Source organism: Pangasianodon hypophthalmus, chromosome 2 (genome assembly GCF_027358585.1).
Source record: "Pangasianodon hypophthalmus isolate fPanHyp1 chromosome 2, fPanHyp1.pri, whole genome shotgun sequence".
NCBI lineage: Eukaryota > Metazoa > Chordata > Actinopteri > Siluriformes > Pangasiidae > Pangasianodon > Pangasianodon hypophthalmus.
The window spans coordinates 2,890,435-2,915,003 of NC_069711.1; the positions used below are offsets into that span (position 1 = coordinate 2,890,435).

General features: G+C 38.0%; 1 protein-coding gene across 5 annotated transcripts in view; it reads left to right on the forward strand.

Moving 5' to 3' along the window:
- The window catches only part of col7a1 (collagen, type VII, alpha 1), a 103,976-nt gene that overhangs the window by 34,507 nt on the left and 44,900 nt on the right, over positions 1 to 24,569 (forward strand). For all 5 annotated transcript variants that reach the window (XM_053229084.1, XM_053229088.1, XM_053229090.1 and 2 more), the window contains 36 exons: positions 78 to 221; positions 1,278 to 1,400; positions 3,217 to 3,363; positions 3,460 to 3,585; positions 3,815 to 3,961; positions 4,069 to 4,188; positions 4,261 to 4,410; positions 5,933 to 6,069; positions 6,746 to 6,872; positions 7,035 to 7,178; positions 8,500 to 8,675; positions 9,598 to 9,639; positions 9,757 to 9,783; positions 11,237 to 11,281; positions 11,393 to 11,488; positions 12,790 to 12,861; positions 13,581 to 13,616; positions 13,721 to 13,774; positions 14,058 to 14,126; positions 14,489 to 14,602; positions 15,598 to 15,624; positions 15,721 to 15,774; positions 17,512 to 17,592; positions 18,159 to 18,218; positions 18,727 to 18,762; positions 18,853 to 18,897; positions 20,080 to 20,115; positions 20,220 to 20,264; positions 20,378 to 20,413; positions 20,494 to 20,526; positions 20,797 to 20,829; positions 21,438 to 21,509; positions 21,692 to 21,751; positions 23,044 to 23,079; positions 23,163 to 23,243; positions 23,580 to 23,615. In XM_053229084.1, coding sequence (XP_053085059.1) covers positions 78 to 221; positions 1,278 to 1,400; positions 3,217 to 3,363; positions 3,460 to 3,585; positions 3,815 to 3,961; positions 4,069 to 4,188; positions 4,261 to 4,410; positions 5,933 to 6,069; positions 6,746 to 6,872; positions 7,035 to 7,178; positions 8,500 to 8,675; positions 9,598 to 9,639; positions 9,757 to 9,783; positions 11,237 to 11,281; positions 11,393 to 11,488; positions 12,790 to 12,861; positions 13,581 to 13,616; positions 13,721 to 13,774; positions 14,058 to 14,126; positions 14,489 to 14,602; positions 15,598 to 15,624; positions 15,721 to 15,774; positions 17,512 to 17,592; positions 18,159 to 18,218; positions 18,727 to 18,762; positions 18,853 to 18,897; positions 20,080 to 20,115; positions 20,220 to 20,264; positions 20,378 to 20,413; positions 20,494 to 20,526; positions 20,797 to 20,829; positions 21,438 to 21,509; positions 21,692 to 21,751; positions 23,044 to 23,079; positions 23,163 to 23,243; positions 23,580 to 23,615 — 2,867 coding nt within the window. The remainder of the gene's footprint in view (positions 1 to 77; positions 222 to 1,277; positions 1,401 to 3,216; positions 3,364 to 3,459; positions 3,586 to 3,814; positions 3,962 to 4,068; positions 4,189 to 4,260; positions 4,411 to 5,932; positions 6,070 to 6,745; positions 6,873 to 7,034; positions 7,179 to 8,499; positions 8,676 to 9,597; positions 9,640 to 9,756; positions 9,784 to 11,236; positions 11,282 to 11,392; positions 11,489 to 12,789; positions 12,862 to 13,580; positions 13,617 to 13,720; positions 13,775 to 14,057; positions 14,127 to 14,488; positions 14,603 to 15,597; positions 15,625 to 15,720; positions 15,775 to 17,511; positions 17,593 to 18,158; positions 18,219 to 18,726; positions 18,763 to 18,852; positions 18,898 to 20,079; positions 20,116 to 20,219; positions 20,265 to 20,377; positions 20,414 to 20,493; positions 20,527 to 20,796; positions 20,830 to 21,437; positions 21,510 to 21,691; positions 21,752 to 23,043; positions 23,080 to 23,162; positions 23,244 to 23,579; positions 23,616 to 24,569) is intronic.

Below are 24,569 nucleotides of genomic sequence, written 5' to 3' on the forward strand. Positions count from 1 at the left end.
TGTAACTAATGTATTTATTTAGGCCTGCAGTACTCATATTGGATTTGTCTTGAGTATTCTGTCTTTTCTACCTGCAGGAACGGAAGACTCTCAGATCGTATCTGCCGGTGTCACGTCCTACACCGTCAGTGGGTTACAGCAAGGCTCCACCTACAGAATATCTGTCTCTGCTCTGGTTGGCTCCCGTGAGGGACCAGCTGCCACTCAGAGTACCAGGACAGGTACAAACACACATCTCTAATTACACATCACAGTAGAAGATGCAGGGCTGTATTCAGAGTTGAGTTAAGCATGCACAGTGAGGATTTAATACTGAAACTGCTCACATCAGTATTTAATATTGTATTTATTGTATTTATATTCATTGTTTATGTGGAGAAAATATATTTTCATAGATAAAGTTATGAACAACACGTAAAGTGAAGCTGTATGTGTAGCAGATGAGTGCTTGGTCAGCTTATCATTCAAACCATGGGCAAACTTTCTTTACAGAAGAGTTCATCAAAATAATAAAAACATTGACCTTATTTTATTAATTTGACAAATCAAAATAATGAATTAGAAGCATGATATAATCGCCTATATCCTGTGCACACATTACTATTTCATGACCTCGATTTAGCATCTTGCGGATTCATTAAGTTGTGTGCATGATTAACTGTCGGCGTGCGATTAAAAAAGACGTAAATGCAAAATAATTGGATGTACTGGATCAATAGCTAGTTTAAAAGTGAGCAAATAATGAAGCCATATTGTTAAATTAAACAAAATTTGCAGTGATTCATGTGATAATCGTCTTATTTTTATTTTTAAATTGTCTCATACTTTTTTTACATCAGCAAAGAAAAACAATGCTATTTCCTTATTGAGTCCACATTCTCTATCCCTGATTAGACACTTTTGAAAAACATCATTTCTGATGCTTCTACTCAAGAAAAATCTGGCAACCTTGGAGATGTGAAATAGCATGCAGGGAATTTGCATGATCTGAATGAAGCAGCTGCATAGAAGAAGTCTGAATTCTTGCAGATTTACTTGCATAAATATTGATGTAACATTTGTTCTTAAGATGTTTTAATAGAGAAATATAATAGAGAAATATTACAAGCAGACATAATTGTTTATACATTTGTGGAAAAACTCAAATACTTGTCTTAAGTGTCTAATTTAATGTTTTTTTAAATAAACAAAATGTGTAAAAATGGATATGTTGCTTTTTGTAATAAAATTTTGACATCTGGTTGAACACACACTGCTCTTTCCTTCCTCAATTACAGAGGAGGTTGTGGTTGGGCCTGTTCCTAAGGTAGACTACGAGTCTCGAGGGGAGGTGGTAAGGATCAGCTGGGTTGGAGTTCAGGGAGCAACAGCGTATAGGGTGGTGTGGAAAAGATCTGACGGTGAGTGAGCATAAGCCTTTTTTTTTTTAAATTCAAAGTGAACATGAAACAAATTTTTTCTATTGCTTTTGGTATTTCTGAAATAAACATGCCTGAATGGGAGCTAACTAATGAAGAAGTTGATCGGCTAAGGTAATATGTTTGCCCATAATACAAAAGTTCCACATGAACACTAAGTGAATGTGCTAAAGGCTCTATACAGTGGATATAAAAGTTTACACTGTTAAAATGGCAAGTTTTTGAGATGAAAAAAATTAAACCAAGATAAATCATGTTGGAACTTTTTCCACACTCAGTGTGAAATTACAACGTGTAAAAATTAAGTGAAAAACAAGCAAACGTTTTAGGGAAGAATAGCAAAAATTAAAAAGTTACAATAACCTTGTTACATGAGTGTGCACACCATTTATAATTGGGTATTTGGCTGTGTTCAGGAAGATACAACCACATTTAGTCTCATGTTCAAAAGTAATTATCATACAGCTGTCATCAATGAAATAATTCTGATTAACCCCAAATAAAGACCAGCTGTTTGTGTAGGATTTTCTTGACATCTTTTTGGTTTCATCTGACTGCTGAAGCCACGGTCCACAAAGAGCTGACAAAGCCTGTACAGGGACTCACTATCGAAAGGAATCGGTCAGGAGAGGGGTACAAAACATTTCAAAACATTATATGTACCATAGAACATCGTGAAGGCCATCATCAACAAGTGGAGAAAATGGAGCACCACAGTGACATGACGTGGAGCACCACATTGAAATGACAGGACGTCCCTCCAAAAATTTACAAAAAGACAAGACAAAAGCTTACCAAGGAGGCTGCCGACATTGAAGGAGCTACAGGAATATCTGAAAAATACTAATTACTCTCTGCATATGACAACAAGCTCTCATATTTTTCACATGTCTGGGCTATAGGGTAGGGTGTCAAAAACCACGTGGCAAAATGAGTTACGGTCTGATGAGACCAATTCCAAAAGGTATAATAATTCCATATTTCCAAAAGGTGTGGTTGGTGCGAAAGAAAGCACATAGCCAAAACAACACCATACCCATGGTGCAGCATGGTGGTGGCAGCATCATGCTTTAGGGCTGCTTTTCTTCAGCCAGCACTGGGGCTTTTATCAAGGAGGAGGGAATCATGAATAGCTAAAAATACCAGTCGATTTTAGAATCCAACTAAAGATCTGTGGGGTGACCTAAAGCAGGCTGTGCATAGGAGATGCCCTCAAAACCTGAAGGATCTAGAATGTTTTTGCAAGAAAGAGTGGGAAAATATTGCCAAGTCAAGATCCTCTGCAGATAGCCTCAAAAACACTGAGTGGTGTAATAATACCAAAAGGCACACTTAGGCAGCTAGGTTATTGTAAGTTTTTTATTTTTCTTTTTTTTTTCCTATAAAAGTTTCTGATTTGCATTTTCGTTTGAATTATGTTACAATTTATACGTTCACAAATAGAAAACGCAATTGCAAGTGCAGTTTGCAATTACTTTTGAAATTTGTTCGGAAAAAAATACTTCCATAGTTTTGATTGTCATTGTTAATGGTGAAATACAATCAGATCGCTGTCGTTTCTTGTTGTCTGTTCATTAGCGCAGCAACATGCACTAGGATTATGCTACATAGTATCATCTGGTATCTGATGTTTGTATCAGAGCTTTTTTGACTAGTAAATCAGACCCATAATAGTACCAGTATGTGTTGTGGTCGGACCAAGCTGGATTTTGTGTATACTTGTATCAGATTCATGCCAATGGTGATAAACCTGTTGTTGATTTGATGTGTGTGTATGTGTGTGGGGGGTGTTGTGTAGGTGGGCAGGAGCAGTCTAGGCTGGTTGGCGGCAATATAACATCAGTGGATCTGAGGCAACTGGAAGGAGGAGCTCAGTATGATGTTCAGGTCGTGGCTATGGTACAGAACAGAGAAGGACCTCCGGTTTCTGTCAAGGTCACCACAGGTAAGTGTGTGTACATCATGCATGACTGCTAATGTCATTCATTTTTTTTGCAGGTATGATTGTGGTAATATGTGTGTCTGTGTGTGTGTGTTTCAGGAGCGGTGTATGAGGAACGACCACAGGGAGTGCGTGTTGATCAGTTAGCCCCAGGGTCACTGCGTATTGTTTGGAGAGCAGTGAGAGGAGCTGATGGATACAGAATCTACTGGAGCTCGTCACAAGGTAAACAGCTCCAACTGTGATGTTTACAGCACACTTTACATTTACGTTTATGGCATTTGGCAGACACCCTTATCACCCTTACCAAAGTGATTTACATTAATCTCATTTATACCAGCAGTTGAGGGTTAAGGGCCTTGCTCAAGGGCCCAGCAGTGGCAGGTTGACGGTGCTGGGATTTGAACTCATGACCTTCCGATCAGTAGTCCAATGACATGCTTGCTCTTCTTAGGTGAAACTGAATCGAGTCATCTGATTGATCGAGATGCCACCTCGTACACGTTAGAAGGACTTCGTCCTGGACTGACTTACACCATCCGATTGGCTACTGTGTTGGGTGGCAGAGAAGGTCAACCTGTCACCGTCACACAGTCCACTGGTACTGAGTGAAAACAGAAACACTCATTTTCCAGTTCATTGTTCACACTTCACTCACTGCCTGTTCTTAAATTAATATACCTGTGTGTGTATACTTCACTCTCTCAGCTCCGCAGCAGCCTGTAACGGACTTCAGGGTGGTAGACATTACCCAGAATTCTGTACTGCTGACTTGGAGACCGTTATCAGGTGCCACTGGATACATACTGCGATGGCAGGATGAAAGAGGTGAGATATGGAGCGTTTTGAAACAAAACTAAAGTGTGTTTGAGTGTGTGTAACAGTGTTTGTTGGTTTCAGACCCAGGCAGCATCCAGTCGCTCACTCTCCCTGATACGACTAGCTCGTTCCGTGTGACGAGTCTGAGACTGGGCCGTCGGTACCGTTTCACTGTGCAGCCCGTCTTCTACGATTACCCTGGCCCAGAGGCTGTTGTGGAAGAGCGCACAGGTTGCACAGTTTTATTCTTACCTCTTACATGTTTCTTATCTTTTTAATATTCTTAAATAGCTTTTGGTTCTTGTTGCTTTGGAGTTACCTTTTTATCACCATATTCAGTCAGATGACTGATGTGTGTTGATAGACTGATTTTCTGGGTGACTTAAAGAGATTATTAAAATTACCCATGTGCAGATCACACCTTGATGGTGGTTGATGGTGTTTTTTTTCTTCTTCAAGCAGGGCTGTTATGGCTGGAGTTTTAGGTTTTATTCAACCCAATATTTGTGTCTGTTTTCCAAAATATGGCTTCTCAATTATCCAGTCAGTGGACTGCTTGTAAGAACTGTTAGCCAATCCTAATTCAGGAGGCGTGAATAATTATTACTTCCAGTGTTGGAATACAAATAACGAGTAAATACAAATAAAAGTAACATGGTCGCGAAGTTTGTTGCCACTCTGAGTTTATCCTCCGATTTCTGGTCAGTGTTTTAGGTGTACACTGCCACCTAGTGCATGGGGCAACTCCTGTGCATGCGTGGTTCAATAATCAGTCAGTCAGTGAGCGAAAATTCCCACTTCTAGCCAAAGGTTAGACCAATATTATAATGAACAAATTTAGAAGTAGATAAGATTCAAATAAAAATGTAATACACATAATAATAATGATAATAATAATAATAATAATAATAATGTGGTGGTGTTGAATTCTCAAATCTGATCTTCCAGTCAGAAGGTGTTTTAAATTTTCTATAACAACCACTCAAACTTGTAAAGATTTTTAACTAGATTTTTGACTATTTAAAATATCTGATTGTGATTAATTGTATGCCTATTTAGTCTTTTGTGTGGTTGTTTATTGATTTATTTATTTATTTTTATTCATCTATTTATTTATAATCTTGCTCCTACCATGAATGTAGCCCTTAATGCTGGCATGGCGTTAAAAATTAAGTCGCAGCCGCTCTCATTCACAGGGACTTGTATGGCAGACTGTCCACATAATTGAAGACTAATAATAAATGATTTAATGTCAAATGGTGATGTTTTCTGTGAGGAGACGTTCAGTGTATTTAACATTTATGGAAGGAGTCTCCACTATCAGTGCTTTGTAACAGTCAGAGGTGAAGCTGTAACTTTAAGTTTTCCAAAATACAAGAAAGTCTTCAGGACAGAGAGCATTAATTATAACCCTGTGTTTGTAGACTGAACTAGTGTCAGAGCTGCTGTTATAGAAAATTAATCAACACCTTCTGACCATTCAGAATCCAGAATTCAGCAGCGTTGCGGTTTAAATAGAAAAGCAGGAACTGATGGAATTTATCCAGATATCCAGATGTGTTTTATTGTCTATCAGCTTAGTCCAAATTTGACAGGTAGGGAAATCCCAATAAACATGGAAAGCAATGCTTTCATACTTCCATCAGTATGTTAGATGTTATGCCTTGGAGATGGCTCTGTTTTGTAGTTAGTGGTTTTGTAATGTGTTTAAGAGTTGTTCAGTGAGCCCCATATTATTTTCTGTCTCTCTTAGTGTGTGTGGATGGGCGTTTGGATGTGGTGTTCCTGGTCCCCGCCACTCGTGATCGCTCTGCTTTAAGGGAGCCTGTTTTGTCCCTGCTTGCGAGCGCTGCTGGATTTTTCACCTCCATCGGTGCCCGGGACTCACAGGTGGGTCTAAAAATGAGTGAAACGCCAACCTGGATACAATAGTGACTACTTTATATGGATAATCGTAGATATTCTAAAGAGATATGTAGGTGTAAGTAGGATGTTATGTTATACCCTATGTAGTGAGCATGTACAGTGAAAAGGACGCTATTGATTCAGTCTAACTGGGAGGAATCCCACACAGGCATGGGGAGGACATGTGAAACTCAAACAAGGATTGAACCATGGGGTTGTGGAGCTGTGAGGCAGCAACGCTACCCGCTGCGCCACTGTGCCGCCCGAATTTTGTTTTAGAATATTAATAACAGTGTTCTCAGGATAGGATCCTGATCCACCGTGATAAAGCGCTTACTAAAAATGAGTGAATGAATAAATCTGTAACTTTTATGTTAGAAATTTATTATAAACTCAATTTTGCCATCTCATACTTTTCACTTCCTGAGGTTTATGTGATGGACACACAAAGTGTAGTGCTAATCTTCACTCTGTAGGTGGCATTACAGTGCAGTGGGCTCATTAATATGCAACTGCATTTGAATGCTAAATGTTTGTAAACAGTTGAAATTGGAATACAGTTTTTTAAAGGAATTTAACAGCTCTAATGCACGTGCACATGTTACTGTGAGGTAAAGTGGGCGCTAACTATGCTGCTCTGTCTACTGCTTTATTCCTTCAGATGGCGGTGGTGGTCTACAGTGATGATTCCAAAGTGCGCTTTCTCCTCAGTCGACATAGCAACAGCGAAACCCTTCTGAGGGAGATTTTCTCCACCCCATTTACTGACAGACCAGGAAATAATATAGGTGCGTGTGCGTGTGTGTGTGTGTGTGAGAAAAAATACAAACAACCCTTCGTGCCGCAAATAGCCATGACACTCACTGTTTGTTTTTTTTTATGTTTGTTTAACCCTGATTTCATTGCCAGAGCTTTGTAAAGTAAAATGCATTTTTTGTTTGTGTGTTTAGGTCAGGCCTTGACGTTCACGAGACAGTTTCTGTTGAGTGCGAGTGCGGGTCGAAGGCCTGGTGTTCCAGGTGTAGTCGTCATCATCGCTGATAGGAAATCTGAAGATGATATCCGGCGTCCTGCGACTGCACTGAGGGATTCTGGTGAGTCATATTTCTCAACATTTCTTTACATAAAAGCCATTGTTCTGTTCATAACTAACATTATGTAAGTTAGCTGGCTAGCAGGCTAGTTAGCACGCAGGTTCTATAGACAGATGTTTCTGGGATCTACGTCACCCTGGTCTCCACTACTTTGATTGGAGAGGTCTGGCTAAGCAGCTAAAATACCGAATAGCGAAAACAGTCACATTTTAATGCAGAACAATTAATAGTTAGTTTATGGCTTTGAATAACAGGAATTGAAGTGGTTATGCTTTGTTAACATTACTATTTTACTCAACATACCCAGTATCGGGATTGGGAGAATACCAGAAAAAAGGAATTAGCGAAAATGGCAAAGATTGGAATTGGATTTGGAAAAGAAATTTAGTTTTTGATCTGGAAATGTGCACATATAATGAGACTTTTTTCTTTTGTTAGGATTTATTTTATTATCTATCTATCTATCTATCTATCTATATATATATATATATATATATATAATATATATATATATATGTACATATACATACTTTATTATATTATGCAACAGCAAAGCATTCATTCTATTGTCCGGAGAACGTCAGTTCAAATCCTAACGATGCTACAGCCATCTGTGGCTAAAAGAGCAAAGTTGGCTGTTGGTGGGAGGACTAGCATACACTGTGTCCCCTATCAATCACAGTAACACTAGCCAATCATGGGAATGCATCAAAATGTGATCGGCTGGCTTCCCTTACCTCAGCCATCTCTACTTTAAAGTTTGTTTTTGTTGTCATCTCCTTTTTTTTTATTAAACAAGTCATATCATCAGTTTTCTATTCAGACCAGAGAGGATAAATAAAAGGAAAACCCTACCAAAGACTATCTTTGGAATCTCTGTCCTTTCAGACCTAATGTCTTTAGCCCTGTAGTTAATCTGTGGTCTGATGAGCTGCCTTCAGCTAAATAATTTAAATAAATGCATGTAATTGGACGAACAGTAGTAGAGAATCTTTAGGATTCTGAATTTTTAAAAATCTCCAATCTTAGGGTTCTAATTCTCTAATTTAATATGGACATACTGAGAAAATCTTTGCATAAATAGAAAAAAAAGTAAACTCACTGACCCTCAAGATGGTTTAATATGGGGGGTGTAAATCTCAGGGCTTCCACATGATACGATACGATTATGATGTGTTATTTGACAATACCACTGCGGTACGAAAAGGTTTCATATGCGATACCCTGATTCATTTCAGTTGTTGCCTTTTTCAAATTGATTCGTAGATCCAAATTGTCCATTACACCCCATTTAATACTCAGTTTTGTTCTTGTGTCTCAGGTGTGGCGGTGCTGGCTGTCGGAGTTGGGCGCGCAAACTCAGAGGAGTTGCTGTTGGCGGTTACAGACAGCAGCCCTCAGAATCTGCTGCAGGCTCAGGATGCAGATGATCTCTATAGACTCCAACCTGAACTTGCAGAGCTTCTCTGCGGCCTTGCAAGAGGAACTGTTGTACCGGTTAGACACCCTCTACATTCATACTCTCTTTCTCGCTCTCTCGCTATCTGTCAGTGAGGTTGAGTCAATAAAATCAATAAAATACAAATTTCCTATTTACCCGTAAGCCACTACCTTTTAGGGTGCTTTCACATATGTTTTGTCCATTTGAATTAAACCCTGGTGTTTTTTTCCTTTTTGATATGGTTCGTATGTGCAGGTAAGAACACACAAATTGAACTCGGGTACAGACCAAAACAACCAGTCTGAGACCATCTTCTTGGTCTCGGTCTGGTTCCAGTAGAACTCTGTGTGGTCTGATTGGAATAAGAAAGCGATTTGATTCTGAATCTCTGAAGGACAGAGCTAAGTGCTGCGGAACTGTGATGTGCTCTGGAGATTTAGACTGATGACCAAAAAGAGAAAATAAACAGTGGATGTGATTCATAAAATGTGTTAAAGTAGTTATTTCCATAATTATCTAGTAATATATTGAGTGCAGCTCCATGTTCTCTGTGCTCTGGCCTCTGCCCCTGTGCTCTGGCCTCTGCCCCTCAGACAATGTTTTTTGCCTTTTGATTTGTTTAATTATGTGCAGTAAGAAACCAAACCAGATCAAATAGCATATAACCCAGAAGTATCAATTTCACTCTGATTTGGACTCAGGACCCGGACTAATAGGTGTGAAAGCGCCCTGACACACTCATCTCATATGTCCAAATAGTGACTAATAGTGTATATAGTGCACTAGTTAAGGGCTTTTTCCATTTTATAATCATCCCTAAAAGTATTGTGAGGAACTTCCAGTGCACTCCTGAAATCCCGTAATGCACTGCAACAGGTGTCCAAATGATGTAGTCAAAGGCATGCAGAACAAAGACCAGAGACAACGTAGGTTAGTTCAAACATTTAATTTTGCCTTTTTTTCTGTATTTTGGTACAGGGTCCTGGACATTCAGAAGGTTGTACTGTTCAGTGCCCACAGGTAAGTTACTACACACACACACGCGCACAGAGGGAGAGAGAGAGAGAGAGAAAACAAGTCATAATGCCTGTGTTGTCAATATCCTGTTGTGATCATTGTTAATTTCTTTTTTTAAAGGGTCAGAAAGGGGAACCAGGGCAGAAGGTAATGTGTAATAATGTGACAGAGTTTTTATTGCAGTGTTGGTCAGATGTACTCTCACCCAACACTTTATTAGGAACAGTATACTAATGCTGGGTAAGGCCTCCCTTTGCTCTCAAAACAGCCTCGATTGTTTGTGGCATGGATTCCACAAGATGTTGGAAACATGTCTTTGAAATTCTGCTCCATGTTGACTGCATGGCTGCATCACGCAATTCCTGCAGATTTTTCAGGTGTGCTTTCATGCTGTGAATCTCCCGTTCTAACACATCCCAAAGGTGATCTACTGGATTCAGATCTGGTGACTGGGAAGGCAACTGAAGAACATTGAACTCATTGTCATGCTTATGAAACCAGTTTGAGACGTGTTTTGCTTTGTGACGTGGTGCATTGTCATGCTGGAAGTAGCCATCAGAAGATGGATAAATTGTGACCATCAAGGGATGCACATGGTCAGCAACAATACTCAATATTCAATATTCAAAATAGGCTGTGGCATTCAAATGATGATTTATTGGTATTAATGGGCCCAGAGTGTTCCAAGAAACCATTCCCCACACCATTACACCACCTCCACCAGCCTGGACTGTTGGCAGGTTGGGTCCATGGATTCATGCTGTTGGTGCCAAATTCTGACCCTACCATCTGTGAGCCTCAGCAGAAATCAAGATTCCTCAGACCAGGCTATGTTTTTTCCAGTTTTCAGCTGTCCAGTTTTGGAGAGCCTGTGCCCACTGCAGCCTCAGATTTCTGTTTTTGGCTGACAGAAGTGGAACCTGACGTGGTCTTTTGCTGTTGTAGCCCAACTGCCTCAACATTCAGTGTGTTTGTGCATTCTGAGATGCTTTTCTGCTCACCACAATTGTACAGAGTCATTGTCTGAGTTACTGTAGTTTTCTGTCAGCTCGAGCCAGACTGGCCATTCACCTCTCTCATCAACAAGGCATTTCCATCTCCAGAACTGCTGCTCATGTTTTTACTTTATTGCACCATTCTGTGTAAACTCTAGAGACTATTGTGTGTGAAAATCCCAGGCGATTCACAGTTATAGAAATACTCAAACCAGCCCGTCAGGCAGCAACATCCATGCCACGGTCAGAATCACTGAGGTCACATTTTTTCCCCATTCTGATGGTTGATGTGAACATTATCTGAAGTTGCTGGCCCATATCTGCATGATTTTATACATTGTACTGCTGCCACACGATTGGCTGATTAGATAAATGCATGAATGAGTAGGTGTACAGGTGTTCCTAATAAAGTGTTCAGTGAGTTGTATATAAATGGCTTGATGAAATTGTTTTAGTGTTTTAGTTACTCTGAGAAATTAATTTTCAAAATTTTGCATGTCAAGAAAAATATTAATCAGGCATTTTTCTTCAGTATTGTTAATATTGTTAAAAGATGATGTTCAAAATGACATATCCACAAATGATGTTACTGAATTTGTGTTCAGGGTGAGAGAGGCAGTGATGGAGTGCCTGGGAGGAAAGGAGACCCTGTGAGTTAATCACAGATATTTATCATTTCTCTTCTGGGAGTTACAGAAAGATGTTCAAATATCGTCATTTTATGATTTTCTGCCTCTGTGATTAATAAATGTGTGTGTCAGGGTCGTGATGGCACACCTGGTCGTGAGGGCCCCAGGGGACCCGAGGGACCTGCTGGTCCTCCAGGACCGTCATTAAGAGGAGAAAAAGGAGAAAGTGTGAGTATCTGTTGGTAGCTTGTTAAGTTTTGCCTGTCTTGCATTACTTCTACTTATGCACACAAGCTTTGTAAGAAAACAAAAAACAGGGGACCTACTTTTAGAAGAAAATAGTCAATGACAGGGTGTTGTTATTTTTTTATTAAAGAACAGCACACCATTTTTATCCAATTAAATTACATTAAATGTCAGCAAAACAACATATTGGAATGAGTGCTTTAATATAAATCTGTGATTTACAGCTGCATGACTGTCAGAGATGCTGTTATAGAACATGAATCCTCACTTTCTGATCAATCAGAATTGACAGTTCAACAGTAATGTGTACAATTAGCTTAACTACAGTCTAGATGTCACTTCAGTGCAAACAAATCATATTAGGCCATTTGTAATTTGCAGCATGGATATTTGGTCAGTCTTATAAGGCTTTTTAAGTGGTTTTAATTGCATTGTTGCCAGGACTGTGGGGACAAAGAGAAATTTGACAAAATAACGTACATGTAAAATTACAACAAAGAAAGCAACCCCTAGTTTCCAAACTTGATTCACAAATGGGGTCATGAGAAATGCTACGAACAATCTCCACTTTTGTTTTTTTCATTTATTTTACACATTAATATTTCGAATGTCGTTCTAACTCTGAAGATGAATTTTGTGTTCTAATACGAAGAGTGTACACTTTTATTATTTTGGTCACTACTATAGTCTTTTTCAATATTCTGACACGCTGCCTTAGCAAAGGAGTTCAGCAATAAAATAGATAAATTTCTCAGTTCTTCTACCTCGGCTAGTTCCTCGACAACATCGAGTGACTGGAACAACAGAAAACGAGCATGAAAATATGAGGAAACATTTATTAATTATGGATTTACAAGTGGGAATGAGGAGAAACCAGAACACTGCAAAAGCAGAGTAGATGTCTTTGCGTTCACTGAAAATGATGGTGCCCTTTGCGGGTGCAGTAATCATATACATATACAAGTTATACATTAGAGAGTAATCTGGTCTAAAGAATTTCCTTATATAGGAATGAGGTTCATTTATGAAAACACCTTCTACTAAATCAGTTGGTTTTTACAGCTGTCCATTGTAACATTTGAGCATTTGTATCTACATTATTAAACAGATTGAGTAGATAATGTTCCTGTCACTCTAATTTATGTTTTCCATAAAATGTAAATCCATTTCTCACTTTTCCACAAAAGACACAAAGCATACACACCTGTGTACACTCTTTAGCAATTCATTTGAATAATTCCACAAATTAATCCAAATAATTTTCTTTGTTTGTTTGTTAACAGGGGATTCCAGGATTGCAGGGGAGTCCAGGCGTTCCTGGTCGTTCAGGAACCCCCGGTGTTGCAGGACCTCCTGTGAGTAACCTGAAGAGGAGATGATCAGAACTATGAAAAGCTGTGCAGTGGGTTACGGACAATACGTGGCCCATTTATAAATAGTTTGTTTTACAGAAAATTATGAATATGCGTAATTATTGTATAAAATTATGCCACTTTAACTTCCCTGTTGTCTTGAGGTTATTTTAAACATCAGTTAAGAAAAATACATATTAAAGGAAAAATAAAATTTGATCTGTCTCTCTATCTGTTTATCTGTCTGTCTGTCTGGTTGCCTGTCTATCAGTTGATCTGGTTTTCCATGTGTCTCTCTTTCTGCATGTCTATCTGTCTCAATCTTTGTCTGTCTATTTGTCTGTCTGTATGTCTCTGTTTGTCTCTCTGTCTCTCTCTGTCTGCCTCTCTTACTGCATGTCTATTTCTCTTTGTGTCTGTCTGCCTGTCTGCCTCTCTCTATCTTTCTGCCTGTCTGTCTCTCTCTGTCTGTGTGTGTCTGTATGTCTATCTGTGTCTCGTTGTATCTCTGTTTGTCTATCTGTCTGTATGTCTGTTTGTTTGTTTGTTTACATGTTTATTTGTTCGACCCTTTTACATTTTTTTCTTGTTTAAAAAGGAAAAAAAAAAGTTATCTTTGACCCTGCTTTTGAGATACCTTTAACATTAGATATCTCAGGATTAAATAATACATAGTTTGTAACCTAAATTACATTTTATTATATGGTTTATTTTTATTATAGGGCTTGCAGGGATTACCTGGAGTCAGAGGAGACCTTGTGAGTACACACTCACACTTACACACACACACACACGCACACACACACAAACACACAGATGTTAATACGTCTCAGTATTTAATATGTTTTTTCCTGTTTATTAGGGAGAGCCTGGTAGTGCTGGTTTGCCTGGATCAAAGGGACAGAAAGGTGATCGGGTAAGAGCTTCAACAGAGGTGACATGTTGCAATGCAGAAAGACGGTATACAATGTTCAAGGTTCAGGTTTTGTATTTTGGTTTGACAGGGACACTGAGTATATAATGTTGAGTTGAAGATAGAGGAGGAATGCTCTGTCTGTGTATGCCAGGCACTGGTATTTAAATATCACCTTGATTTAGTGAGAGTCAGGCTCAGCTTGTAATGGCATGCTGGCAGCACAGATTAGGGTCCGGAGCCATGTTTCTGTCGTCGTGCTGAAGAGAAATGTGTTTTATTACAGGGTGAGCCTGGATCCGTTGTCGGAGTCGTGCCAGGGCGCAAAGGAGAGCCAGGTCTACCTGGGCTACCCGTAAGAAGCTCAGAGTAACACTATGGCTGGGCGATGTGATGATATCGATATCATTATATTATATTGTATAATATATAATATAATACATAATAATATAATATTATACATTATATCACAATACCACTTGTATGAGAGACGTGAATATTGTGCTATCTTTTTATAATTAGGTTTTGTAATAAATAATAAACTGATTGGAATTTTGTACTGAATTGTTAAAATTGTAAAAAAAAAATGTAGAAATGCCTTCATGAATCCTGATATGATATTTTCGTCATATTGCCCATCCCTACACACACACACACACACACATACCCATAAGACCTTGTTCCCTTTGTGAACACCTTTTTTTTTTCTGTTTGCAGGGTACTCCAGGACGAGCAGGCACAGACGGGGCAAAGGGAGAGGCAGGAGTTCCGGGGCTGCCAGGAAATGATGGCCGCCCTGGGACACCGGGCACATCTGGGCTCTCAATAAAGGTGAGCTCATAATAGAGTGTGTGTGTGCGTGTATGTGCGTGTACAACACGTGGGCAGTTTGCTATATCATTTTTACTTAATGAAGTACGTCCAATGATGTTCCAACTGTGTGTGTGTGTGTGTATATATATAATTAATGGCGTCAAAGCCAATTGATAACTGTGGGACTATTTTCTATTTTTCTATGATTATTTGTTAATGGATACATGATTTATTAATTTTATTTGTTTATTTTTTATTTATTAGTTTAACTAATCTCCCTTAGTTGAGATTGAAATTATATGTACATTGTAATATATATATATATATATATATATATATATATATATATATATATATATATATATATATATATACACAGATATATGTATACTCGCATTACTCACATTAAGTCTGTAATATAATGCTAAATATAAACAAATGGAATTTAACCAAATGGATGGATGGAGAGATACGTAGCACTTGAAAAAAAGCAGTATTATTTAATTTAGAGATATGTCCATGTGAAGGAATGCAGGTTGATAATCGACTGTGAAAGAAAAGGTGTATTTTGATGATAAATTTGAAAACAAATGTTCCTAAATTGGCTGAATAACTGTAATAAATAATCATAATGCAGTATAATTCAGGATTTAGTTATCATTTTGTAAGCCTAATATTAATAATGATGTACTAGTGAATTTTTTTTTTTTTTTTACAAATTATTAATTGGCTGTCTGCGTCTTTTGATGAGATGAGAAACACATTAATATGTGTTTAATATGACATTATAATTTAAATATATGTTATATGATTTTTATTTTTGTCATTGGGTAACTTGATTCAGTGAATGTCTTTTTTAATGTTTGAATATTTTGATTAAAAAACATGCATATTTATTGTTTGTTCATTTAGTCATTGAGTCATTTTGATCTGAATAAAACGTGAGTTGCTTATTAGTGTAACATTTCTCCTCTCTCTCTCATTCTCTCTCTCTCTCTCTCTCTCTCTCTCAGGGTGAGAAAGGAAGTCGTGGGGAACCAGTGAGTAATAATGAATTGTGACTAGAACAGTATTGTAAGAATATATTTGAGCGCTTCCTGTGAACTGAGCCGTGTGTTCTGTGTGCTGATGGACAGGGCATTCCCGGAGTGGGCAGTGGGGCAGCAGTTAAAGGAGAAAAAGGTGAACCGGTAAGTGTGGCATTTTCAACTTCATTTTACACTATCATGTGTGCATGTGTGTGTGTGTGTGTGTGTTTGTTTCAGTGATAAGGAGCAGTGTAACTAAGTAATTTAGGACATAATTCTATAATAAAACCTAAAAAAGAGTCATGGCATTATGTTCTAACGTCCACTGATGGAGATGAATTATGTTAATACTACTCTCTGCCAGTCTCTCTTGTTTCTGTTGATGTGGTTTGTTTCTTGTGAGATGTCACCATTTTGTCAGTTTGTACCATTTTTTATGTGTCATTAATCTACAGCAGCAGTGTGTCCTCCACCTTCTTTATATTTTATAGCAATGATTTAGGTCACCTATTAGTGTAAGACTTTTGGTATATATACCTAATACATGTATATATTTAATCATATAAATATGTATATATATATATATAAACCAAACATTAGGGACGCATTGATACCAAGACATTTCTGTTCAAGCTCCTGTACCAATATCCGATACCATGTGATACTTGTGACGTAATCCTAGTGTACGTTGCTGCGCTGATGAACAGATGACACGAAATGACCTAAATGAATGACAGGATTAATGACCATGCTATAGAACGAGGAACTACTGCATCATTCTACAATACCTGATAAAAAATCCTGATAAAACTGTACGTTTAATAGAGAACTCGTGAAAGGCTGACCTGAGTGTGAAGAGCAGCATCAGTGAGCATGGTCATAATGAGCGCAAGGTGTAGTGTATTGCACACACAAAGGTAGTCTCGAGCATGGAGCAATGAAACGAGCAGGCAGAGCAACTGTCGCATATGAAAGAGAGAGAGAGAGCGAGAGAGAGAGCGAGAGAGAGAGAGACAGAGAGAGCACTTCAGTTCTGTGTACATCCTTTCTCATTTCCTAAAACCCAGCATGAGGAGTTCATTTTGTAAGATCAATTTGTGCTGTCTTTGGTTCACTTACTGCAGCTGCAGTTAAATCATGTTCTCACTGCGATTGAACAACGCTAAGGTTAGCTTGGATTGAAAACACCTCTCTTAGGCTGTCTTGAATGGCTTCTTTTCATCTTCACCTGAGTGTGAATTCTTTGTTTTAACCTGCCCAAAAAAAACCTTACTGAGAGGATAAACACACCAGGCTTGAGTCCAGACAGAATAATGCTGCATTCGACTTTACAGCTCGGAATTACAGAATTTTCTTCCTCTGTCTGTTCGAGCTACAAAGTTTGAAGTAAATATAGATGCTTCCATGTTTGTCTTTTGTTCGCAACAAGCTATCCAGCTAATGATGATGAGTGATGTACGTATATTAACCTCCTCGAAACAGCAAACTGTATAGTCAGTATTGTAGATATAGTATAGTCTGTATAGTCATTATTGCATATGACTGTATGTTGATTGACCTAAATATTAACCAAATATTTGTATATACAGTATAACTCATTTAAAGTTAAGAAGTGCTGCTTTGTTTACCGTTCACGCTGTGAGCGACCATGTTGATCTGACATCATTTGCTGAACTCAGAGTTGAGGAGACCATCCAGAGTTCCTGAGCTGAGATGGTGTTTTCTTTTGTTTTTCCTAGTCAGAGATTGGGAATTATGACCCAATTATGTGATTGGTCACAACACAGCCAGTCAGCATGTCTTATTCAGTCCTATTACAATATACAAGAGTTTGTGTTTAGTTGCTTTATTTATTTTAGATTGACTGTGTAATTAGAGTTTGTGTGTTTATATCTGTAGGGACGTCTTGGACCTCCAGGACCTCCAGGACCTACGGGCCCCACTGGATTGACAGGACAGAAAGGAGCCAGAGGAGAGACTGTGAGTTTGTGTACATTCACTGTGTGTGCTGTTTATTTTTTTGGTGTGTTTCTGTAGCATTCACAGAGCCAAACTGCTCCTTGGACACAGTAGCTGAGTGTATAATTTAAATGCTAAATATCAATACAGTTAAACCTAAATAACTAAATAAGCAAGGCACCACAGTATCCAGTGAAATCATATGAATAGGAAACTAAATGTAATTTTATTCACCAGTGTCAGCCAATTCTTTACATCTGGTTATACCACAGCATCGTTGAATGTTGATTCTTATTGGTCAGAAGGTGATTATTTTCCTATAACAGCATGGCCCAGAGTATTTTATTTCTTACTTAAATCTTTGCAGTATTGCAGTGATTAAGGTATAAATGTATATTTTATATTTTGCACCATTGATCATATGTTAAGATGCACATTGTGTCCTTTTGGAAAGGTTGGGTACACAGTGTGTGTGTGTGTGTGTGTGTGTCTGTGTCTCTGTGTATATGTTTATGTCTATGCATTTGTTTCCCAGCACTGAAAATGTAATGTGTATAAATAGTTAGACTGTTAATTGTGTATTTCAGGGAGAGAGCATAAAGGGCAATCCAGGACCCCCAGGGCCACAAGGAGAGCCGGGTGACCGGGTTTGTCAGCGCACACACACACACACATGCACGCCATGCACAACCTATTGCATATCCATGTCAGATTTATGATTTATTGCATATTTTTGTAATGTATGTAATTGAATGTAATGGAAATTGCTTTATCTAAACTAGTGAGTTCTTGACATGGGGTGCAAAAGTTGGGGCAGGAGCACAGTAAGGCGTGGCACCACCTAATTTTATATAGCACTAGGTTTTGAAAAAAATGAGTCACGTTAATGACATTACTGTATTGGCTTCTTTGGGATTTGCTCAAAGTATCTACAACAGTTATTTAAATCAACTTGAGGTAGGAATAACATATCTCAGAAATTTTAGGTCAGATTTGGGGTGGTAGAGATTGTTTCAAGGGTGGCCTCTGCCACTGCATTTTCTTGATAAACCCACACACACTCATTTGCAGACCATAAAATACATAGAGTGCTTTGAAATACTTGCTTTCCATGACCTTAATAAAACCTGTTTTATTATTATTTGTGTGTCTTAGGGTCCAAGAGGTCCTCCTGGTGAAATCGGAAGCAAGGTTATTAAACATGTTTAAGTTTATTTGACTATTGTTTTTTTTTTTTTTACTGAATTTTTTTAAAATATTAATCCTGATTCTCTTGTGTAGGGAGACCGTGGACAGGCTGGAGAGCCCGGGTCACAGGGTGACAGGGTGAGTGAGTGTTTCTTAAGTGGTTCACCATGAAGATTTCACTGATAGCATTATATACAATGAGGGGATATAAGTATTCAGACACCTTTTTTTTTTTTTTTTAATTTAATGTTCTTCCAATCCAGATATCCCCTTCAAATTTACACATATAATGTCTTTTGACTTTGTACTTATAAATATGGACTAAAAAGTGTGTATTCGTAAGCGTGTGTGTGTGTGTGTGTGTATGTGTGTGTGTATAGATTACAAAAAAATAAATCAAGTTTTAGATATAAATGTTATTATAAAAGACATTGGTTAGGAAGATTTCACGCAACATGTAACATTCATGGAGAATATGAAGGAGCTTCCTAAACTTCTCAGGGACAACATTAAACAACACTCAAATGGAAAAAGTTGCAGAGCCATAGTAAAGACCTTAAACATCCCTGTCAGTGCAATTCGATAATTTGCAGGTAGAAAGTTCATGGAACTACAACTAATCGTCCATGGACAGGTGTGCTATACAAGATTTCTCAGCACAGGAGAAGTCAGCAGTCACTGGAAAAGATTTGCAAGTCAACCTGAAAGCAGCTGGAACAGCTGTTACACAAGAACAATAAGCAGTTAACTGCACCACAATCAGCTCTGTTCCTACACCTCATGCAAATCTAAAAAAAAAGCACAGAGATACATGCGTAAAAGCATGTAGACAAATCAGAACCCCAGCAAGCAGGGATGCATGTATAAAAACACAACACCCACAGTGAAGTACAGGTGGGAGCATCATGATATATGGTTTATTATGCTGGTTTTTGTCCATTGTTGTTCATGTTGCAAATTTATGACATCAGGTAATATCGCAGATTTGACTGGCCAGATTAAGTCAAGTACAGAAATGTGATGTTAATTGGATCTGACTCCATATACGAATATGAACAGTTGGGGAAAAAATTTGATTTCATGTGAAAATTTCTCCTGCTCACATTCTTTGTTTATCACTCTTTGCCAAATTTAAAATGAAGTTTGATTCAAACTGAGTAAAATATTGCGAGTGAGATTAGAGCCTGTTTTCCGTCAGTGTTGAGATATTGTCTTTGACAGACTGGAATAGATGTTTTTCTCTTAAAGATGTGACGTAAGTTAGATTTGTGGGGAACTGAAGCTTTTGTGATGCCAATCAGCTGTATGTGTCTTTTTCAGGGTGAGAGAGGGCCACCTGGTCTAGCAGGGGATAAGGTCTGCATCACTTACACATTTCTGGTATTTCTCTTACATACCTATGTTTTATTTTATTTCTACACATACCTATATGTTCTGTGTTTGCTTTGTATATGGTTTAGGGTGATATGGGTAGACCAGGACTCCCAGGACCCCCCGGGCTCAGGGTTAGTATTCAGAGAGTTATTGCTTCATTTGTGAAGGGGTGTGTGTGTGTGTGTGTGTGTGTGTGTGTGTGTGCAAATGCAGGCTGTGAAATTGTATATTCATGTGTTTTCAGGGTTTGCCAGGTGCAAATGGACTTCCAGGAGAAAAGGTGAGGATCTTTTTTTTTAATGCAACTCACAGAGGGAATGCAGTACAGTGTGTTCATCTTTACTGTGTGTTTGTCTGCAGGGAGCTGAAGGAGCGAAAGGCGAACCGGGCGGTGTGAGTTTAAGCTCGAATGCATCACATTATGACTTACGCTGCTTATAAATACTTTAGTCTCTACCCACAATGTTCCTAAGTCCCATGATGCATTGTGCAGGATGTGTGCAAAACCTCCACAAAGAGGAACATAATGCTAAATGCTAATGCAATGTCTAAAATGACAGAAATCTGAAAATGATGTCTTCCCAGTTAACATTTATGCATATTTTAAATTGTTGTAGCTGTTACACCTGCTGGTGATGATGTTTTCTGTCGTTTTGGTTCCAGGGCCCAGGTTCACTCGGAAAGAAAGGAGAGCAGGTAAGAAAAGTAATGTTGTTGCTTCCATGCTGGTATTATTGCCAAAAATAAATATGACAGATTTATGTCTAAAAGAATTCTTATACACATTCTTATGACTGTAACATCTGTGCACATTGCAGCTAGCCCTAGATGTACTAAAACTCTATGATAGAAGTATTGATTAAACAATATTGTCATATAATAAATGTAGATAGATAAATGTCTGAATGATTTCCAAGTGTTGCTGTGAACTTAGGTTTATATTAGAGATGGCACGATACCACTTTTTAATTTCAGATACCAAACAGTACTGATACTGAAATCTGTCCGATACTCATCACCGATCAGCTAAACTCTGTTTAAAAAAAAAAAAAAAGCAGGAAAAAATGTATAACATCGCTGCTTTTGTATTCAGTTAAAGTTTCACTTACGTGACAAGTATAATAAAGTATAATATAGTAAAATCCTAACAAAAATACAGTCATGTCTCTTTATATTTAAACATTCAGTTTCTAGGGAAAAGAACTTTTGCAGATCCAATTCCAATCTTTTCTATTTTTTTTGTTAATTTTTTTGCTGATATCTGATACTTTTGCTGGTATTGTTCATTTCTGTTCATCTTTCAGGGTCAGAAAGGAGCTCCAGGTCCTGAGGGTCCTGCAGGTGAAAAGGGAGAGCCAGGACAGAAAGGAGAAAGGGTACATTTTGTAATTTTGTAGTTGTTACTAATGTACCAAAGTCGCCACATCGTCGTTCATTATTCTACATCATTTCGTTTCATTATTTAAAGATACACGTTAAGAGTAATTAAGTATACATTAACTAGCTTTTTTGTTGTTGAACTCACAAATATGTTTTTTTTTTCCTCCCTCTCTTTCAGGGTCTTTCTGGAGTAGGACTACCTGGTCCGACTGGGCCTAAAGGGGAGCAGGGTGATCGGGTCAGTATGACTAAAGATCTGAACAGGGAAGCAGTGTGTTTGCTTTCACTATTCTCCTCAGTTATTGCGTAGATCCTGTATAGATGAATAACACTAAAAGCTAAATTAGTAATAGTTTTATTTGCTTTGATCACACATCTGATTTATTTCCTGAATAATTTATTTAGACCTAAGTGGCTGCACTGCCAACTGACCAAATTAAATTAGGACTTTAGTGATGTCTGTTTTCATTGCCACATTTTTTGCAACAAACTCCTTTCTGTTCCAACTGAATGTGCCAGATAAGTAGAATTTGCTGAACATAGCCTTAGAAGCAATTGTATACCTAATAAATTTAGCAAATTGAGCGATTAATTAAATTTAATAGCAATCAGTGTCACAGAAACGGCTCTCTTATGCCGAGTGCACACTACACGACTTTCAGACTCTCTGATCCTTCAGAATAGCTGGCTCTTTCACACTACACTTGAATTGTTTGTGAATTTGTGAATAATTTGTTTTGTGAATTGTGGTCTTTTGTGGTCTGTTGTTTGGTGTTGTAGGGAATTGCACATTACGCAGTTGCTTGTAGACACTACACCATCTTTCGCCTGGAGAGATCCCCGTGCCGAGCGCGCTTCATCCTTAAATCCCTCTTTCTCATTAAAATAAATGCGAGAGCTGTCATGTCACTTTGTCGCTATTTTGAATGGAAACAAGAGAAAAGAGAAATAAGAGAAAACAGGAAGGGTAATATTGGTTAGCTATGTTTATACTGTGCGTCTACAGGAATCATGCCTTGTTTGTGTATATTTTTGCTTTTCCTAACAACCATTTGAGTATGACATGCCAAGTAATTTCTTACAGAAGCATTATTATCATTATCGTACACTCCCACAGAAATAAATAGATGATAAACTGGATTCTGGGAATCTGCTGTGCATGAGAGCAGAAGAATTTGATTTCCTTTCAGACTCTCACTTGCTGTTCTCATTGCTGTACTTGCAACTAGTCGCAGGGGGGTTTCACACTACGCCAAGAAAATCAAACATGCCTGAAAATGTTGGAGCGTCTGCAGTTGCTCGCAGGCTGAGAAAATGGAGTCTCTGGATGGTGCACACTACGTGAAAGGTCGCCACAGGAGCACACAGAAAGTAGTCGCTGAGTAGGGGGTGTAGTCACCGAGCACCAAAACGAGGGATGAAATCATGGAGTGTACTCTGTGCTTTGATGTTAAGCTCTGCATATAGGAAAATGACATATTTTAAATGTATTTTGAAATGATTCATTAGTGTCATCACACTTCCTAACAGGGTCTTCCTGGACTTGCTGGAAGAGCTGGCGCAAAGGTTTGCCCTGTCTCCTTTGTAAACATTCATTAGTGACACCTCTGTACTTTCATATACTGATCATACGCTCTGTGACGCTGCAGGGAAACCAGGGTGAACCAGGAGAGAGAGGAGAAGGGGGCAATCCCGGGCCTGCAGGTCCAGCTGGACCCAAAGGGAAAGATGTGAGAGACCATCAGCCCTTCTATAATTTAGTCTATTCAATAATTTTAATAATCTTAATACTATGAATGCTAATATGTGATGTAAAACTGTACTACTCATGTCAGTGTGATCTTTGTTTAGATACAGGATATCAGTGAATTATGGTTTACCACTTAACACTTCCTATCAATTAATATATATTTCTGTGAAAATAATCTCAAATTTTTTTTATATAAATACTAGAGAGGAAACTTTGCTAAGCTTAAAATATCTCGCAGTAACTGATAAACTTCTGATGATCGCAGTTTGTGGTTTTACAAACTAACTCTATGTTCTATATATTTTTTTTAATTTAGGGCCTAAGAGGTGACAAAGGAGAAGATGGGATTCCGGTGAGATTTATTTCTGCTTGTGAGTCTGTGTGCATACAGTGGCTTGCATAAGTATCCACTCCCCCGCCCTTTGAACTGTTCCACATTTTGTAGTGTTACAACCGGGAAATGGCTTTATTTGGGATTAAATGTCATGAAAACAAAATGGTTAGCAGAAAAAAAATCGATATAGTTTATTATTATGCAAAGCACTGTATGTACAAAATTCCCAATGCATTTTGTTTCCCAATATATTCTTAAAATGCAGTTTAGACTTTCATTATAAGTGAGTAAATATATCTTCTCTCAGTGCAGGGAAATGTCTGTTATAATCTCACTTAGAGCTGGTCAATATTACCATATAATTTCAGTATCATTATAAATGATGTCACACTACACTTTTATTGTGGGTATTATCAGTATAATTAAAACAATTACAAACTTAGATTGCAACCGATTAAATGTTAACATTTCATACCGAGTGTTACAATTTTGTACAGATTTTTAAAAAAGTTTCCCTGATTTTCTCAAGTTTGTATATTGTTATTGTGATATTACAAGGTTATTTCGAAGTAATATCTTGTTATTTCAAGTTAGGGTGTCATTAGTTTGAAACTTGAACATTGAACTAGTTTGTTCCTTTTTATATCAGTGTGTCCATATTAAATAATAAATTTTTGTAGACATTAAATAAAGGTAATATACTAAACTTAAAAATTGTAGACGACCATTAAACTCCGAATTTCACAGTCAAACTGTATGGAGACGTTTATAACTTCTGCATTATTAGGCCATTAAAAAAATAGATTTTCCAACCAAAATGAAATTATTAAAGAAAAATGTCAGTTGTATGTCGGTAAAGAAAGTAACATATTACGTAATAAACCACGATTCAGACAAAAAAACTGAAAACAACAGAAGCAAGTAAGAGAGTCGGAGTCTGCAGAAGAACTGTGGCAGGTTCTGAAAGATGAT